This window comes from Melanotaenia boesemani, chromosome 17 (assembly GCF_017639745.1).
Source record: "Melanotaenia boesemani isolate fMelBoe1 chromosome 17, fMelBoe1.pri, whole genome shotgun sequence".
NCBI lineage: Eukaryota > Metazoa > Chordata > Actinopteri > Atheriniformes > Melanotaeniidae > Melanotaenia > Melanotaenia boesemani.
Window position 1 is genome coordinate 11,481,672 of NC_055698.1, and position 20,628 is coordinate 11,502,299.

General features: G+C 36.6%; 1 protein-coding gene across 13 annotated transcripts in view; it reads right to left on the reverse strand.

Annotated features, from left to right (window-relative positions):
- Positions 1-20,628, reverse strand: part of adgrb2 (adhesion G protein-coupled receptor B2) — a 250,905-nt gene that overhangs the window by 124,692 nt on the left and 105,585 nt on the right. For 12 of the 13 annotated variants that reach the window (XM_042012232.1, XM_042012229.1, XM_042012225.1 and 9 more), the window contains exon 3: positions 2,174-2,254. In XM_042012232.1, coding sequence (XP_041868166.1) covers positions 2,174-2,254 — 81 coding nt within the window. The remainder of the gene's footprint in view (positions 1-2,173; positions 2,255-20,628) is intronic. The other variant, XM_042012224.1, reaches the window with a different exon arrangement.

Here is a 20,628-nt window from a genome sequence, read left to right on the forward strand (position 1 = left end):
AAAAACATGACATGAAGACTACAAAACATGGCATTAAGACTATGTGACATGAAGGGCAGAAAGACTACAAAAACCTAAAACAATTTGATTTTACAAAATCCATAAAAAAGATAAAAGGGCATTGTTGCTGCAGAAACCAAACCAAACCAAAGTAAGACATTGTAAATTTCATTATATCTGTTTATATAAGACAACTTTGCTAGTGCAGTTTAAAGTATTTTTTACATAGTGACTAAATTTTGTATTAACTTCAGGGTTTTCCCCACAACAGGCTTTAACCAAAAGAATTGAGAACAAAGCCAATACACGTTATTTCTGAATGAATTTATTAACTGTTTATCAACAAAAAAATAAAAAAAAGTCTTCATCTCCCAACTATCATGACTTCTCCCACTACAGTTGCAGGATTTTACTCCTGTCTTTACTGGGTCTGAGCATAAAATCTACTATGCAGAATCTGGCTGTACTGGACTCTCCCAGTGGTTTTAACAGTATGATTTAATTGCAGTTTTACTATCCAGCAACAGGCCATTGAGTTGTTTCTGTTGTTTAATTGCAGTGGTAAATAGCAGGACAAGCTCAGCTGCTTCCTGCTCCAGCATGTAGAAATAATGGAGCTGGAGGCAGCTGATCTTTGAAAAAGAAGCTGTAAAATCAACAGCTCAGTGCATGAACATAAATACAAACACATGGTCAAGATTATAAAGAAGACTACCTACCTAAGTATGGAGGGAAGAAATAAGTGATCTTACTATGTGCAATGGGCTTCTTAAGCTAATAAGCATCTAGAGTTAGAAAGTTAATAGTTTTATTTTTTTCTTTTTCTGGTCTTAGCTAGTGTTTCTATCAAATTGCTAAAAACTGAAACCTATTAGGAAAAAAATCATCCTTTCATGATATTATAAATTAATTATCATACTCACGACATGTAAAAATAATTGCATAAAATGAAAGATACAAGTGCTCCATGTCTCTTTCTCCCCACCACCATAGCGGATAAGCACAACAACCAAATTATCTGTTTATGTTTACTACTGCTATGAATAGGACCGATTCCTTCTGCTTTTTTCTTTTTTTTTTAGTTCTGTGAAATAAAACATACCAAATATGCTTAATGTTGAACATAATAATCCCCCAAGAGCAGAAAAAAGCCTGGAGGCTTTGACGTTGTATCCAAATATGTATGAAAGCCATAAATATGGGCAATAAATGATCTGTGGAGGTCATTAATGCATTTAAGCCTCTTAAAATAAATACTGTAGATCTTGCTTGAACATAAAAGACATGCAAAGAAATGCACTGGATTGTGATGTAGAAAATATTAATGGAATTATGGGAACAGATCTGATATCATTACCGAGGCTGCCTCATGCATGTAAGCACTCATACATGGGCAGATTTGGAGCTCTCCAGGCAGTTATAGAGAGCATCCCATTGTTCCCTTTCAGTTACGCCCTTGAAAACTACAAGTCAAGTCTTTACAATTCTCTTTTTAAATTGTTTATGAGCTCCATGTCCTTTGATTGAGGCATCATCACATGGCACAGAAGGAAATCAAATTAATTGCATGTCCGTTAATCGCATTACATCTTCATTAACAAGCCGTGAGTCAGGGCTTAAGCTCATCACACATGCCTAGAGGAATGGAAGAATGGGGAGAAGCTAGAAAGGAGGGGGAGCAAAGGAGAAGGGCAAGAAGGAGCCAGGGGTTTCCCTCCTGGTAGGGCCTTCCTCCACACTGTGGTAGCTGTGAAAATGGAAACATATGCGCATTCATATGATTGTTGGCAAAACTCCGATTTGACCCATTCAAGTTTAGCTTTAATGGGCAGCATGTATCTTTCTAGATGTAAACGTTTGCTTTCTCTTCATGTGTACACGTGATATTCATCATATGTTCAAAATATCATATTATGAAAAATTCAAACAGCCTTTATCCGATCTTATTAATTATAAACAATGTTAAAGTCACAGTCGCTATTTCACACATTCTCACATTTTCCAACATGTGACTCATCAACGACCGTAGCTGCCCTGAGTTTCTTCAAAGCTTCACAAGGTTCAATTATTTATGAGTAACTCACTATTTTCAGATACATACACAGCCTGTGGAGGTCAAGCTGCTCTCATTTGTTCCAGGAACTGAACTCTGCATCACACTCCCAACACTCACCTGTTTGTGCCTGAAACACACCTGGCTGGTCAGCTGATCGTGGTCTTTGGGTCTTCACCTTCAGATCATCATCATATGGGTCTAAAACACACAAGAAGAAGAAGTTTTTTACTTGATGATTAAATGTTTCTTTCTACAATACAGCCTTTTGTTAAAAGAGGTGATGTGAGGTGATCCGACCAGTTTGTTTACCATATTAAAAGAAATAGGTAAAGGCTTTAGCAAATACGTCTTCATCAGCATCTACAGAAACTTTTTCCACAGTCAGGAGTTAGAAAAAAAGGCCAGTTTCAGTATGTTTCAGTACATCCAAATCACGACTTGGCAAAATGAAAATGTGAACGCCCACAATGCCTTGGCTTGCTCCGTTGTTGCAGAATATTTAAAGAACACACTGATACAGTTGAGCACACAACATGCAGGAACAAATAACAGAATGTCAATCTGTATAAGCTCAGAGAATCAGAAGGATAATTTATTTCGACTAGCTCATTAGCTTAGAGAGAAAGCATGAAACGCACATAGTGGGCAGCTTTCTGGGGAAACTGTAGATAGAGAACACAATACAAATTTTGGCATGGTTTTAAAACCGTACAATTCAGATTGTAAAAACATGATGAAAAGCTTGACTCCGATATACTTGCAGGGGTTTAAGTTATGGGCATTTGTGGAAAGAATTACCTAACAAACACATGGAAAGAGGAAAATGATAGCTTTATCTCAGTTGGTGCAAACATATGGAAGCATGAGATCAGATTGATCTGGCTGGCACAAACTGATTTGTGGACTTAGTTTCCTCAACTTAAGATGCAATCAGCTCCCACAGCAGGGGAAACAATCTTGGATTTAGCAGATATTTTTCACTTTGGTAATTCTTGCCTGTGGGATCTTTAGCAGAAGTTGCATTTATGAAAGAAAACAGGGACATACGGCTTGTTTAAGGTGCATTATCTACAAAGAAGGCCATTGTGTGCTTGCGTGTTGATAACTTAATGCATAAATGATTAAGAGAGAAAATTGTCTTCTATGTAGGAGTTGCCCTAACAAACATTAACATACAACACATCCAAGCATGAATGCCAAGTCAGTGTGTTGCCACAAATACTCACCATAAACCTCTTTCTCTTTCAGGAAAATAAAATATTTATATTCTTTATTTATAATCTCTATCTTTCTCTTCCATTTTCTTAATTTTTACTTTGTTCTCAGCAGGACAACCAGGCCGAAGAAGACTATGTTACCACAGGAACAATGGAATAATTGTGTTTGTGTGCTGCCCACAGCTGGCTGCAACTCTGTCTGAAAGAAATAACCACTATGTGTGTATGTGTGTGGGCTGCTGGTCTCCCTCTGCTTTAGAACAACCTGAATTAAAATGATAAACCACGGAATCTGAAAGTAATTTACAAGACAGAAAACAGATTTCAGATGTTCAGTTGTTCCTAATTGCCTCATTTTCTTGAAAATGACAGGAATTTATTGCATCAGATGTGACAATCTAGTGTGAAGTACAGATGTGCCTGCCAGCAGCCATGAGAACAAATTTTCATTACAAAAACAAGTTTTTATTTAGAATTTCCCTTTGGGGATTGATGAAGTATTTTTATTTGAGTTTTATTTTATTAAACAAGCACATGCAGAACTGAGCTCACAGTGCAGATCCACTTCCACAGCCTCTTATTCTAACAATGCATAATGGATACTTCTCAATCAACCTTCAGTCAGCTGGGATCAAGGTCTTATGCAATTTTTACATTAAAAAAAGGGGTTTAAAGTTCTTTTTTTGTACAAAATACATTCCTATAATAAGTCAAACAAAAGAAGGACCCATTTCCATTACCTCAGATTATATAACATGAGTGATGTTAATGTTCCTCATCATGGTTTATTCATATAATCATTCTATTTATAAACTTAACTAAGGGTAACTGATTTTTAGAAGTAGGGGGACCCACAATTAAGTATGTGACACACCACTTAAATCAGTACTTTGTTATCTAGACAGGCTAAGATGAGAAATCAAATTCCATTATCGATGAGCTGGAGGAGTGCTCTGCACGTGGAGCTAAAGCTCATAAATGAAATCAGTGTTTGTACTTAAAAGGAGCAGCATTTATTGTAGTTTTTATTAATTTACTAACATTGACCAGACACCTAACAGCAAAACAGCAGCTGCCAAAAAGGCCATCACCAGAGTTACAGTCTGGTTGGTCAAATCTGGGCCGCTTTAGACACATGCTAATATAGCATGAGATAGGACAAATGTGTAGATTTAAATATATTGTTTTAAGCTAATAAAAACAGACAAATTGTATTGTCATAATTCTGTGCTAAACAACTCAAAATAATTGGAATGGTTTTTAAATTCTGTCTATAGACTCCCTTCAATTCCACGCAATATAATTTTAAGCTTAAACCAATGTAAAGCTTCAACCTTGAAACTGTGTTTCTGATTCACTTCAATGGCACGCTCACATTCATTCTGCATATTTCTGGGCCTGTCATTATCCTGTGGCATCCTGGGGTTGAGAAAGCACACAGTGGCCATTTTGGACACACACCATGGCTGATTCAGCAAAGAAATTGAATAGGGCATCATCAGAGGAAGCAAGGAACAGAAAGAGACCGTGCAAGACATAAGACAAAAGTAAACATCAGACTGGCTTTTATTGGTTTGAAGAAGCGCAAAGAAGAGTCAGGATCCAAGATAGATGCTGAATTAGCCTCCATTAGGAGGCGCCAAAGTGCAAAAATCAATCAAAGTTTGGTAGTGCCGCTTTAAAATGAAAACAAATGTAAAAAATTATTTGATATCTTAAAATTTCAATATATATGTTAAGCAACAAACAACTACTGTAATATACAGACATTGTACTGATGATCTTACCAGAGTGCACACTCAAAATTCTGGGTTTTTATTGAGAATGAGGAAAGTATTTCATTTTGAGACTCCCATGATTATAAGGATATTATTAAAGTCTACTAAATTTGTTTTTTACCTAGAAATATAGCTTTTCGTGCTGTTTTTAAAGACTTCAAGTTGGCTTTCACTTTCCATTTTGGCATAGTATTTAAACTGAAATGAATAAATGGAAAGAAAATTCCTTTGTTCAAACCTGTGTTTATTGCTGGCTAATGATACAGAGTAAATTTGGAATAAATCAGACTTGTATTTAGTTGTACCCTCAAAGTGCCATGGGATTATTTCAGCAGAGAATTGGTGATGGAAGAATAAACTGAATTAAGCTAAATAGATACAGTTTTGCAGTGGAACTTTAGTTGGTGCTGCTTTATATGTCTGATGTCTTAGAGCTGTGTCTAACACATTAGAGTCAATTACTGTTGCATCATGTTGTAGTCTGGTAAAATAAAAAAAAAATAAAAAAACTTGTAAATAGAGAAAAACAACGTTTTTATGTGAGTATCAGAAAAATGTTTTTTTTTTTTTTTTTTAACATTGACTGTGAAAATATATTTAAAAATAATAAAAAACTTGTTCATTGTCCACTTTCTTGATCACAGAGTTACTGAATCATTCTGTTGCTGGCACAAATTAAGTCTTTCTGCAGGGTATACTCTACACTCCCAAGAGATGGAGTTCAGTGAAGCAGTACAGGCAAGTAATGTCTCATATAAAATGACCAGAGAGAACTATTTTTCCATCTCATTGTTTCTGTTTCTCCTTTTCTCTCAGTCTCTGTTTGTAGGATTCTCTCTGCAGCGCAGAAGTGGATTTAGATGGACACCAGTGCGGAGTCCAGAGCAACCGAAAACGGAGATCAATATTGATAAACCCTTTCGAGCACTGACCTTTACAAACCTCACCATACTGTTTAATGTTCTGGACTGCACTTTAATGGGCACATCATCGCACACTTCATCAAATCGTTCTGCCCCCTTTATGCCTACCTTTTAACTAGCAAATATAGCTGTCCCTGCATCTCCAGGGCAATTTATGCTACTGTGATTAGTGATCTTTGTTCAGTTTGTTAAATGCATTTTAAAATAAAGAAAAAAAAAAAGAAAAAAAAAATATCCTCAGATTCGATCAGTTTAAATCTTGAATAGAAATTCCTGTCTTTTCAAAATAGTTTCCAATTACAAATTCCCATAAGGTCTGGAGCAACAAGTGGTGTGTTTTGACAGGTTAGCCATCAAATTTAGCCAATGCTAAATAACAAAATAATCAAATCATCTTTAAACTTAAATTAACATTATAAAGTTAAATTTACATATACAGCAGATTAAAATCTTCTCCAAACAGAAAACAGAAAATGCATTACCTTGTGTTGACAGCTGACTACAAATTTGTAAATTGACTAAGAACATATACTCCGGCACCATCAAATTACATGAGACTTGACTTGAGTAATTTTAACTTATTTAACAAACTGATCACTGATCACAGTAGCACCACTGATATTGCAATACTTAACATCTCATCTAGTCACAGTAGCAATAACAGATGTACATTTTTTCTTTTTAATATATAATTTCTCCCTCTATTTCTTTTTGTTGAATGAACTTAAGAAAGGGGAAAAATCTAATTTGTTAATAAAAGCTAATTAAAAATAAGGTTGAAGCTCAAAGACATCATGCCGGTGGTCTAAGACCTGGTCCATTTTTTCATGTGTGGAAAGACCAAAATATTCAAAGCACTGCAGCTAGCTGGATACTTGAGGATAACCCCTTGAACTGCTCACAAAGTGAGAAGAATCATGCAATGGTTCTCAACAATTCTTGCCACCTCTTTGATGGACCAGTAGACGTACATTTCCCATTTACATCACTCAGTATGTGGAGGCTCTTGCTACCTCCTTCAACTAAATTCAGAGCAGTTAAGAAAACAAAAAAAAAAAAACCTCCAACAAGCATACACGAACACAAGCACTTGTGCACAATGCATCCAAACATATGGGCCAACTTCCAAAGCTTAAAGATACCTGGATGTGGCACACACACTCTGAGACACACATGCAGCATAATAGGAAATAAATACAGCTAATAAATAAACCTCATGCAGCAAAGCCTTTTTGAATCAGTATAAAGCAGCAGGCTGGGGATGGGGATGGGGATTGGGCCAGAGCCAGTTAGAGCCACAGGCTCCTTTGTCAGACTGAGCCGGGATTTAAGCCTGCTGGGAAGACTATGCATGTGTGTATTTGTGTGTGTGACTGGGGCAAGCATACAATAATATTGTAAAAGAGTTGGGTTAAGTAAGTGGCATGCACGAAAACAAAATGGAAAAGAAAATGTTTGCTGCTGACTGCCTTTAGGTCTTTTTCTGCAGCGTATAAGATTGAATGCACACTCTCTGAACGCATACAATCACATGAACACACACAGAGCTATTTCTCAGCTGTATATCAAATCTGAGCTTATAGCTCTGGTGCTGTCCACTTACTCCAGGGTCCATCTGGGAGAGCCCAAACTGATAGAAGCACACCATAATGGACTTTTTATAAGCTACTGGACAGACAGACCCACTCCATCTTTTGCTCTTTCTCACTCTATTCTAACCTTTTTCCCTCTCAGCAGCAGATATGAAGAGAGAAGTAAAATCTAGTTGGTTCAGGATAGTGTCTGGCTGACTGTGGGGCTCTTAAGGTCACTGTACCTTTAAAATGGATTCAGAATTTAGTTTACTCAACCCCACAGGGTGACTGCTATTTTATTTTGCACACCCAGACACAAACATATATAAGAACACTATATTACATATACATATATATATGCCAAATAACAACTTTATAATAGAAAAATGTCCAGATTTTTAAACTGTAATTGCCCTCTCTATGCAATTATTCTTTTTCTATAATGTTATAAAAATGTAATCACAGATTAAGCATATCTCTCTCCATCCTCTGCTGTGGTGTTTTTTTTTTTTTTCCTCTCTCACTTCCATAACAAGATGAGAATTTACATGTAGTTGCAGCAAACTGAGTAATGCAGCAAAGCTACAATCTAGCAGCAATCAATGCAGTGATGGCGATAAGAACAGCAACAATTCATTTAGAGCAGGGCAAGAGAGATTGCTGGATTTCACTGGTCTCATCAGTTACAGACAATGGCTTGGCATGTTTGTGCAGGAATCTCTATACAATGGTTTAATAATAGGCCAGTGTAATGGTTACCATCATGACTATAGACATGTTAAATGGATCAGTTGAAAATGAACTTAAACTCCTGGTGAACTTGAAGCAAAGACTAGTTCTATATTTCTATTAATCTATAAAATATTACAGTAGCAACACTGATGGTTGGACAGCATGTGTCCAGAATTTCTGTGTCATGAGCTAATTGAACATTCATTCATCCTTAGTCAGTTTAATGGGAGTGGCAGACTTCCAAAATGTATATCTACATCCACAATGCAAAAAGATGCAGTTTCAAAATATAGGTTGAAAAACTGTACAATTGCTAACTTTATCCTGCCTGTGTTGTCTACACAGATATAGCTTCTTAGTTTGCCAGTACACGATACGATTCCATGCGTGTCCATATGTGAGGATAACATCTACTTGTAGATTTTTGCTGTTCTTGTTTAATTGGCTACATCTGCTCTCAACCCCTTGATACCAAATATATCTTATCATTTGAGACCTATTGCATCACTTAAAGGAAAACAACTTTAATCAAAACCCTGTTTTACACAATCCGATAATGATTTTTTATATATATATATATTTTTTTTGTTAAAGGGCCAAATATATATTTTAGATTAAAAAAAATATAATTTTCAGCTCATTATTTCTTGGGTGTGGTGGGATGAGGAGGTTGGAGGGGATGGCGAAATCTGCTAATACTTGGACTTTTGTAAACCAAGAGATGGCTGGTTTGAAACCAATTAAACACAAAACTTTATTATTAGAATTGTGCTTTTCTAATTTATATAATCCTGTTTACAATCTGTCACTTTTATTCTGCACTGAACAAGCAAATAGGGTTAGAATTAATATAAATCATTATGTTTATGCTAAATGACTAGACAGCTACAAATATCATTAAAGTTTAAACAATTTTCACTTCATGCCTTGTGATTCTTGTCCTATAGAAAACATCATCTTACAGCAATAACCATAACCTTGTTTTAACAAAAAGGTATATTTACTGTACATATTACATAATTTCTGGTGGAACTGCGCTAAATATAATCATTTGACTATTGGAGTCTCAAAAGTTGGTGAACTGAATTTTTCCAGTTCTGATAAATATGATCTCTTCTGTCCTATAATTGTGTATAACGAACGTTTTGTTAATGCTGGCTTAAATCATGTCATGAAAGAGAATAAAACTGAATTAATATACAACTGACAAGACTGGTACCAGTAGTAGATGATGATTAACATGTCTACAAGGGATGCTTTAGCCTTTGTGTGTTTGATTCAGAACTGGGCTTTGTGCTAATTGTTGGTGCTAACTTGTAAATAATGAAAATGCTAGCATGCTAATGCTTAGCAGACTGTACTTCCAACTTTTAGTGTATTTATTAGAAAAAAATACTTTCAAAAATCTGATTTAAATGCTACGTTTAATAAGGGTTGTGTTTTTCCTTGTTTTTGTCCAAAACTTTAGTTTTTAGCATGTTTTATTTGGTTTGACAGTGTTTTCGGAAAGGTTTATTATGCTCAAGGTAGAGAGCATTTTTCAACATATAGCTGAGAGAAAAGAGCTCAATCATAAACCCAGCTGACGATACACAATCTTTGTCACATGTCATCTTACCTTCCCTGCTTTAAATTTTTTTTCACTGCTTTATTCTCTCTGACATACATCTGCCAAAACCATCACTTAAAGTCGTCCATCATGCCGAACTTGGCTTTTTACTGTGGACCTTTCTTTTACATGACATTACTGATATGTATGTGGATGATGCAGTCGCAAGAAAAGATCATTTACAGCTCACATTGCCTTCTGCAGTGGCATGTTGTTGCCGTAGCAACACTGTCATGCTGTTGCCGTAAAAGAATGAAGGGGACACATGCTTGAGGGCAAGGGTAGGGGGCTTTTTATAGGGGGTGGAAGGAAAGAAGTGGATTATAAATCAAAGTCAAAACTCAGTCACCAGACCTGCTTCTGAGAAATGAACGAATTCAAGAGATGATTGTTCTCGACTGCAATGAAGGGCTGCTGCTATGACTCATATCTTCCTCTTTTTGTCTTTTCCATTTTAAAATGCTTTGCTTTTCTGTAAATAATAATTTATTGTTTTAGTTTTATTTTTTTTATCTCTGTTTATTACTTAGTGTATTAAATGTGCTTTGTTCTTCCTTTTAATTATGTCATCATTTTTGAGTTTTTCAGTTTTGCTTTATTTTATATTTTTCATACATTTTGCTTTGGACACTGATTTGACAACAAAACTAATAGAACATCTTTGGACATGTATTAATCCCTTCATGTCTATAAACAAGTCCCTTATGTATAGGTGCTGTTAATGTTGCTCATGTGTTCATTCATGCATGGCGTTGCATCCTCCCTGTGGTAATCAACAATGGAAGCAGTCTGTGTATCTTGCTAATAAGAAAACTGTGCAGACCATGACAGCTTAGAGAAATTAGCCACATCAGTCTGCACACTGAAATGCATTAGAGCATGTATCGTTTCATAAATATATACACCGATGCATGTTTACACCTATAACCTTATCTACATGGGAACTTAATTCAGAGGCCTGACAACCTGGAGCAGTGTGGCAGGTGGTTTTCATGCATCACAATAGAACAGCATGTGGTTGAAAATAGCCAGACATTAGTTCTCAGTTGGGTAGAAGAGAAAAAAAAAAAGATACTTGGACTTTGACTTTTGCCCTCAACCTATTTCTTGTGTACACAAACTCTCACCTTTCATCAGGATAGAGGGACAACATTTGAGGCCCATCGTGCTCAGTGCACACAGACCCCCTCCCCATGCTTAGTTTGGCTCAGCAGTAGCAAGATATTGCTCCAGTCTGCAGCAAGACAGGGAGCTAAGTCGTTCCTATCCTCTGTGTTTTTTTGTGTTTTGTTTTCTTCTTTTTTCTTTTTAAAGATAGAAGGATGAACCCAGGTGAGAGAAATGATAAGGCAGCAGAAAATAGAGGTGAAATCCAAACAGAGGAGAAAAAAGAGCAGCTTAATGCTTCTGTGACACAGACAGGCACTGACAGCCCTCCCATGAATCATCAAAATAAGATAATGTCCTAGATTTCTAGTTGACGTTTCGGTCCCTCTTTACTTGTTGTTCATTTATGTCACCTTTTGTGTTACTTTGTTTTTAACCTTTAAAACCCTGTTAGATTGCTAAAGAGCTATCACTGATATTTTTGAAAAATTTCAGAGACATTAGGAGTAAATTGTGATTAATAGCTTTTTCAGGCTTTAACTCTTGTCCAGGAGGTTTACAATCCAGCTTTAAATCTAGGCTCATGTTTATTCAAAATCTATGTGGATGAAAGATCCACGCGATTATTTACTGTATCATATTTTCATAATCAAAAATATATTGCTGTTACTATGTTGCTAAAAGATCTTTATTTTGACTCGGATGTTGAAGCTACTTCCTGTCAAACTTTTGTCCAATTTGATTGCTTAAATTTACAATACTGTCTAATCAGGAGCAGCCAAAGATCAACAAGTGACAAAAACGTGGTATGTCTTTCTGAAAAGGACAAACATAATAGTCCTTGCTGGAATAAATCAATGAAGACATTTTGATATATGATGGCACTAAAAGCGATCTGAGCCGGACTTGTGTTTGGGTAAAAACTACATAGCAAAAAAAATTACACGGAGGAAAAAGTGTAAACATCTAAATAATTTCTTCAAGGAAAATAGGATTTAAAAATCATTGAAAAATGAAGGTAATCTGTCACACCTAATATTTTTGTTTTGATTCAATGTAAATAATTTATTTAGTCTAACCTCAAAAATTCACCTTCTTGTAAAACATCATTGAGCTTCTTTCAAATATAGAATCTCAATCACTTTTATTTGATTTTAATGGAAAGACAACTTAAGTCAACTTGTTCCAAATGAAATTTTTGATTTATCCAAAAAAACTTTGCTATTGCCTTAACAAGCTGTTATGTATTTGTTTTCATACTGGATGATCTCCTGACAGTTGGTTATAGTGTGTTCTTATTCTTTTTGGTCCAGTGTTTCTTTCACTACCCTTTAGTTATAAACGCTCTTCATTCTAGCCCTGCTGGCCTCCATAATATAACTGCCGCAACGTGTCATTTTTCTCAATGCCTGTAATTTTCTGGTAAAAGCTAAACATTTTTGAACAACATGTTTTCCAAACCCTCAATGCAGTCTGTCTGTACCCATTCACACTAAAAAAGACACAGCCATGAGTTCATGCTCCTGTAAAGGCTTATGCTCACTCACTCATATCCACCCACACGCTGCTTATTACTGGAGAGTGATCGCAGCAGCCTGTGCTCAGGAATCAGATGTGGAGAACTGCCTTAAGTGACCATCAGTTTGGCTTCCATGGCCAGTACTGAGAATCTGCAAAGCTAAGGCAAATACCACCAACTACTTAACCTAAAAGCTCTCACAATCTTCTTTGCAGGAAAAAAGGGTGTTTTAGCTGAGACACAGTGCTGACGTTGTACTTACATTAGCCAATAACAATTAACAGTTTTGGGAAGGTTAATAAGAAAATTTAATAGGTTGAAAAGTATTAGTTATTCTTTAAAGATACAATAACTCATGACACAATTCTATTTCTTTTATTGAAGCGAGTAATCTATATATTTAAGTACCTTTCTATTGCTGTTATGAAAAAAACTTTTTAAAATGGAAAATAAAACCGAGAGGTCCCTTACTATCTTCTTTCTGCAGGTTTTACATCAAGGATTTTTATCTTGGTAGATTTACCTGTTCATTTGAATAAAAAAATATCCACGATATTGAATATACTAAATTTTCACCAATAAAGGTTCTTCTTGTCCAAGGACATGCTCTAGTTGTAGATTAATGCTATAAAAACCATTAACAGTCTAATACTGTTATTGTTACATTCTACCTTGTAAGACTTTTACATTTATCACAGTATTATCACTGTAGATGGCAAGGAGATCCTCATTCAGCATTTATTTGTTCAGGCCATTGTGACCTATAGCTCCATTTGAAGTGCATTTGACCTTGTGTGGGTGTCAGAACAGCTGTATATGATAGTTGCCAGGAAATGACAATGCTTCACATTAGGTATTGTGTTCAGTCATTACATGTAACCTTGCTTGGCAACATGCAAAATGATGTCTATGAGGGTCCCCAAACCCAACCAGGAAGTGACAAAAATGTTTTAGGATAGTTCTATGGTGTTTTTGGTTGCAGAGAACAGCCTCTTATATGTGAGTCTTGAACAATCATTGTGTACAAATAAGTGACTGAAAGCTTACCATGTCATCTACTAAGTATTTAGCAATTTAGGGGTTGCCAAAAGTGGGTCGCGGTCCAGATCCAGACCCAGAAATTCTCCCACATGGACCTGGACCTAAAACATAAAATCTGATGGGGTGCTTTTATTTTAACTGGTGCAACTTTTGTAATCTTTACAGTAGCGGTCAGGAAACACGCAGACCAATCGCATGTGACTGAAGCCATCCCGCGTGATACACTCAGCCAATTAAGTCTGAAGCTCCCAGCAGCAAACTTTGTGGCACTACAGCGCAGACAGATGAGCATTCAGGAGGCAGGTAACAAGATGGTAGAAGGAGAAAGACAGCCAGCGAGATAGAACAAAGGGAGAGATACAGATGACAGGGCCAGAGAAAGACAGCAGTGTTGCCCAGTCCGCCTGTTGTAAGCGAATTTGGGCTTGTTTTTCTGAAAAGTTGCCTGCAAATAACATCAGATATTTGATGGGGTTGCAAGTTTTTGAGCTTGTTTTCTTGCATGTACTTGCATATTTGGGGTTGTCCTTCTCCCTGCTCATGCTACGAAGCCTCCCCGATTCTCTCACAGCTGGCTACAATCAAGCAATAACCCATGGATGCAGAATGGTCCAATGGTCACCCTGCCCTCCAACCCACAAGCACTCAACTTCACTTGACAGAGCAACAGGGACAATGAATAAATAAGAAATATGTAAAATATATTTAATAAAGAGTAGAGAAAAGTGTATTGAAGGGCTTATTATGCAGTTTAGCACATATAGCATAGCAGACGCCATATAAACCAGCTAACCGGGTTTGATCCCAGCATTCTCCTGACCCACTTTCTCATCTACCTGCTGAACAAAGGACACTAGAGCCCACTCAAGGTTAAAAGTATAATAGAAAAAATCATGTAAATAACACTTTTTGTGGACCACACACAATATACAAATGTTTATACATATACATTCGGAGACGAAGTATTTCTTTTCATTGCATTATTGGTGACGTCACGATGATACAGTATCATGAAAGGCCTGACTAGTCAACTTCTGAAATCACTTAAAATGACTATTGGCTCTACCTTTTTAATTTTAGACCCTTAGCAAAAATATGTCATGATTGACTTGTTTGTGAATGTGTACATGTATACTCTGTGTATGTGTTTTGTTTAGCTGTGGAAAGCAGACTGACATTCAGCTGCAGGAAGACATTTGTTTTGATGGTTTAAGATGTGACGGTGATTAAAATTTGAAGGTTTGTTGTTTTTTTTTTCTTTGAAAACAAGCCTCCAAACCTCCTGCACCCTCCTGCAGGTTATATTTACAGAATTTCTCATACAGCTCTACAGCAATCTTCTTCCTCTGGTTCTGTATTCATACATTTTTCTCCCAAATTTTATGTACTACATTAAAAAGTGTTAATTTAATCACTCAGATACTAATAGCTTCAAGTCACATTGATTGACTTTGGCACATTATGGCATTCCAATAAACTTCATAGAAGGGTAAACGCTTTTGTTTGACTTCTAAAAGCGGAATGGGTCATGTGGCACATCTATGTGTGGTTAGTCATTTCAGCAGTCCCAGACTGCCAAATGTTGACCTTCCTTTGTCACTTAGAAAGAAAAACAGAGAAGCTGAATTTAAAAAATATTCAGACTGAAGTTATTCTTTATTTTTTTAATAATAACCAGTAAATCCCATCCAAACATTACTATTTAATCCCATGAGACATACTGTGTACTATTACAACAGAAGTGATGAGTCATGACACTGTATCTCACAGATGATTGGGTTAATGGTATTTTTGACAGTTGTCTGCAGTAAATAAGAAATGTCAAAATATGTTTTCAGTATCTGAAAACTGTGGCTCATTTTGCAGTGTATGATATTTTGTAGATGTTAATCCTATGCTTATTAGCATGTGTACCATTTGTAAGGCCGGTTTATGTTGAATTAGCTTGTGCTAACATGATTATTTCATTGAACTGTGTACTAGTTCTTCAATCAGAATCACTTACTTTTTTAATCTCAGACAGGGAAATTTCAGTAAACACTGAGATGAAATCCATCTCACAATGAGGAGAGTAGAAATTCCTCATAAACTCAGCTTAAATTGTGCCTGTGAAAAATCTCAGTTTGATCAGTAAGTCCTCCCCATCCATCCCAGAATGAATCATGTTAAAACTTTGGTCTGAATTAGCAAAAACAGAGATATGACTAGTTGGCATAAAATGGGATTGGACCCAAGTCATTACATTTCTTTTTCACAAGTCAATGTGGTGCCATTATCTAGATTCGTTAGGGATGAATAGATGCCCATGTTTCATCAGGTCTCAAGAAGACCATACTTTCACTTGGTCTTAATTTTGCTTTATTGTGCCAAATTTTTTGTTACGTAAAAAGACACTTTTGAAAAGTGACAAAGCCATGCATTAATATTAAAGGAGTCTTTTCTCCCATACAGACCTTACTGCTTCTGAACTGGCAGGTCAGGCTTTTCTATATTCATATACTGTAACTGAATCGCCGCTTACCATATTACCATTATGTGGCTGTAGCTCTGCATGCCCTCAAATGATAAGCACCTGCCTTGCAGTCCATTATTCTAATTTAGCAACAAGATCTCCTTCCACTAACGCTTAAATGGCTCCACTTCAAGCAAAGCACAGCAGTTGTTCTGATGTCCTTTTGCACTGTAGCCTTTTGTTGAGGACTAGTCTGTTACTTTTATTTCGCATGGCCATATCCACAGAACAAATTGAAAATCCTTAGTGTTAGAACAGCGTATGGCTATCATGGCTAACTTAGGTCATATGCACCTAGGCTAAAGCTATAAAACTAAAATACTTCAAAACTGTAGTTTCAAGAAATAAAAACAAAGACTGGGAGTGGGATACTGTGCTTCAGCTTGAATTGTCTGTTTGGTATCTTGCTTTAAATCCACACTCTAAAATACAGTTTTCTTGCTTAGGGTGGACTTTGAGCCTCTAATGCGTTATTATCTCTGAGATATCTGCTGGGTAAGGTCGAAGATGCTCCATAATGCGAGCTGTAAATCACAGAAGCACTCATTCAGAATAATTCTCATTTCTCAAGCGAAGGGGATTATTATCTGGTGTTAACATACGTGACTTTGACTCTGTCAGCTGCCAACTTTTCCCCATGGTGCAGTAGAGAGAATCATTGTTCCTGCAGAGGACAGTATTCTTTAAAACTGCAGCTGCAGCTTTGAGCCATATTAGCTTTTGAGGTTTTTAAGAAAAAAAGGAAGGGATGACTTATGATGTAGATATAATGCTGACACACGGGAGTAGAAATAAAAATGGCAGACAAAATAAGAATTTTAGCACAAACAGATAAATCTTGGGTGTATTTAGCAGTGTTATTTTTTGGTGGAGCTTATGTGAATGCTGTCACTCAAAATGTGGTGCAAACAACCTGAAAACTTAGGTCTGGGCTGTTGTCCAAGAATTCTTTTGTATCCCTCTGAGTAAAATATTCCAGCCAAAATACATGGTATGCATTTCAATAAGCCAAACAACCGCTTATCATCCCTTTAATCCTCTCAACACCTCATGATGTCCTGCACCCTCTAGTCTTTAGTATTAGAGTCAGGACTATGGCTTTTACCCAGAGTGAAATAGTGAAATATTTCTATCTGCAACAAACACACACAAGCAGATAAAGCTTGCAGTGAGAACAATCTTTCTTTTTAAAGGGCTCAAGGACTGTTAGGTTCTGATCAGCACGAGGCCTCTATGATCCTCCTTTCCTTCTTCTGCCCTGCTCCAAAATGTTCCAGGCAATTTGTTCCAAGGAGAAAAAAGCTGTTGTGTGGAATGAGTGCCTGGATAAATAGCTGAGATCAGCCAGGCCACAAGGCTAATCAAGTGAGCTGAGCATTCATGCAGCATCAGGGAGGCTTGTTCCTTTGGTAAGTCTTTATAATAACTATTGAGATCAAGTTCTGAAGCTTTTTTTTGCCCCCCCCCATTAACCCCCCCCCCCCCCCCCCCCCCCCCCCCCCAATGGACAAATGGTCCAAATTGTAACATCTTAATAACTAAGGGAAATTCTAATACCTCTAATTTTGCCAACAGGATTACTAGCTAAGTGATCCTGCTTTAATTAGTCTATATAAAACTCTATCTGAGGTGGTTTTTTTTTATGTAATTGTGTTGTTTCTTGTGCAAACACATTGACATGTGTGGGTGTGTGTGTGTTTGAAAGTGCAAGATGTGAAGCATTTATTCTCTGGTGAGATCTGTTGTGAAACATGATCAAAATTAAATAAACTTTTATTTGCACATTTGTGCTTTTAAAATGTGTTCCTCCTTGCATCCGTTTTTAAATGCTAGTTAGATAAGCGCTCCATCATGAAATGAATCATGTAACATCGTCTGACAATGCTGCATTGCCGATCCCTCTGAGAATCAAGGTCCTGACCCAGAAACAACCCACACTGGGAAATGTTGTTTTAAATATGGCTGAGTAACAACATTTCTCTTTCATATATAGTTAAACTTTGGGCTGCTGCCTAGAGAATTCAAACGTACAGAACGTCACATCTTCCTCACACCCACTGCCCCCCAACCCCAGTTAAAATCCAACATGACTTTCAGTAAAATGTATATTGGTAGGATGTTTCTTTGTGTTTGGAGTCAGAATGCCTCGCTCTCACGATGTCATATTGCCAGCTGTTCAACCAAAAGGTTACTAGATCAGTCAAAACAAACAAAAAAAAAACAAAGAGTGATGAGAGGGAATGAAGTGTGACATTCATAAGTTTCATAAGCTAATGGTAAATTCAATTTTGACAAATACCATCCAAACCATATATCTCTAAAACATGTCAATAGTCAAACATATGGGTCCAGCTCTATTTTAGAGCAAAACATGGGATTTTGCTTAATTTAAAGTACTTCTTAATGTTCAAACCAATGGCTAAGCCTGACAAAAAGGTTATCAAAACCCTTTTTGTGCCCATGTAAATAAACAAAAAAGAGTTGTGTTCAAGAACAAAAGGTACATGGCAGTCTAGCAAACTGCCACTCTACAGGAGATAGTAAGAGTATACAGAATTAATACAGAGAATGCAGTATTTTGTGTTTCACCAAAACATGACTGCAGAAATATATCCTGGACTCAAATGTGTCTGTACCAGGAATGACAAGGGCCCTGGTTTAAATGCATGTTTGAGAGTGTACAAACAACAACGAAGTTAGCAGAGACCTAAAGGGAGGAGGTCTTGCAATGCAGTACGTGTCACAGTAAAGGAAAACATCTGCACACAGGGCATTGCACTGTTAGCAGTGAGCTCTAGAAGATCTAGAAGGCTGGCTCTGTGTTTGGGACTGAACTGGCGGTGCTTGAGTAGACTATTCAGAGAAGAAGTTGAACATAAAGGACTACAGTAACAGAAACACTAAAACAAAACTAAAATCAACACACACACTCACACACACACAAACCCCTACAATATTATAATTTCCTGCCAGGGTTTGATTTATTTTTTAAATCTAATTTCATTTAATTTTCTCAAGCAACTCTGTTCTAAATTGAAGTAACATAACTTCGCTAAACCAACTTGTCAAGCAAGAAATTAGCAAAGAGAGCATAACCTAATACAGGTAACTCTCTCAGTTCTGATATCAATTTATTTCTAGATAATATACCAACATTCTGATACAAACACTGAGCATCCTATTCACTCTTTTGCTGTAACACTATATAATCCAGCAAAAAAAACGTAAACACTGCAGAAGTCTGCAGACTCAAATGCTTCACAAACTACTGTCACAAACTATTTTTTTTCCAGAATACAGAAGTCCTGTGGGAATGAGACTCATTCTAAAGCACAAATATCAAAGATATTTAGTTTTCCTCTCTACCACAATACCTTGTGTTACCACAAGACTATTTCAGCAAGTCCCAGTGGGAGGCAAACCCTCAGTCCTGCGGAGTGAGCTCCATCCGCTACTCACTTAGCTGCATGATTACGTGCCGTATGGATACACTGTATGAGCTGTATCCCCTCCCCCCGCCTCGCCCCATATGAAGGCTGTCTTTATTTTCATTTCCTTGTGGTTTAATTGTACATAAGAACAAAATTTGACAGGGATTAGATGAACAGATCTGGCAATAACAGTATGAGGTAATTATTGTGCAGCTGTGTGTTGATTTATCTCTCTTCCTTTTGTTTTGCTCCTCTTGCTTTTGTCTTTTATTCAGTTGATACTACATCATTATGCAGAAATTAGCCTTGTTCACCCATTATTTCTAGCTCCTTTCCTGCTTTATAGAAAAAAAATATATAAAAAGAATCAGGAGTCAGCTTTTACACTGTTGTTCCTTTAAGGCATAAAAAATGCCACCTCAACCACAATTTCTCTCAGTCATGACCAGTGACTCTCAGGCCTGCTTGCTACACACTCCACTTTCTGTTTTTTTTTTTATTTTCCTCACTTTCATGACCTTCAGACCACTCAGCCCTCTTGACCTGCTGCTTTTCTTCTTTACCCCATCACCTGTCAATTATGCTCCTCTTCTGTCACCTTTCAGCAAGACTAAAGTTAAAAAAAGAATTCAATTATTTCTTTCTCCTTTCTCTGTTCTTACCTCATCTTTTCCTCATGTGTCTACACTTAACTCCATGTGTCCCACTCCAAAACCATTATGAAAAAGAACTTTGCAAGAAACTGTCACAAGGCTGCACATCAGACTAGTTTTGGTACATAGCACAAATAAAGGCACATGCCTTTTCATATTTAGATAGATGAAAGTGCATATCACAGTGAATTGCAAAACAACCCAAATTAGTTTGCATCTTTAGTCAAATCAAAGCACAGAGCAAGTTTTACCAAACCCTTTCAAGTTTGAACAGAAATACCTTCATGGTTATAAAAAATGAGACAAAAAAGGTTTTTTGGAAGACAAAAGAAAAGAAAACAAGAATATAATAACCAATGAATGAGAAATGAGAATGAAGAGAAATGATTTATGATGATTTATCATAACAACAAACCACTTCACAGTCAAGCATTATAAAATTAGCTTTGCTTTATGGTCTCCGATAGATTCCACCG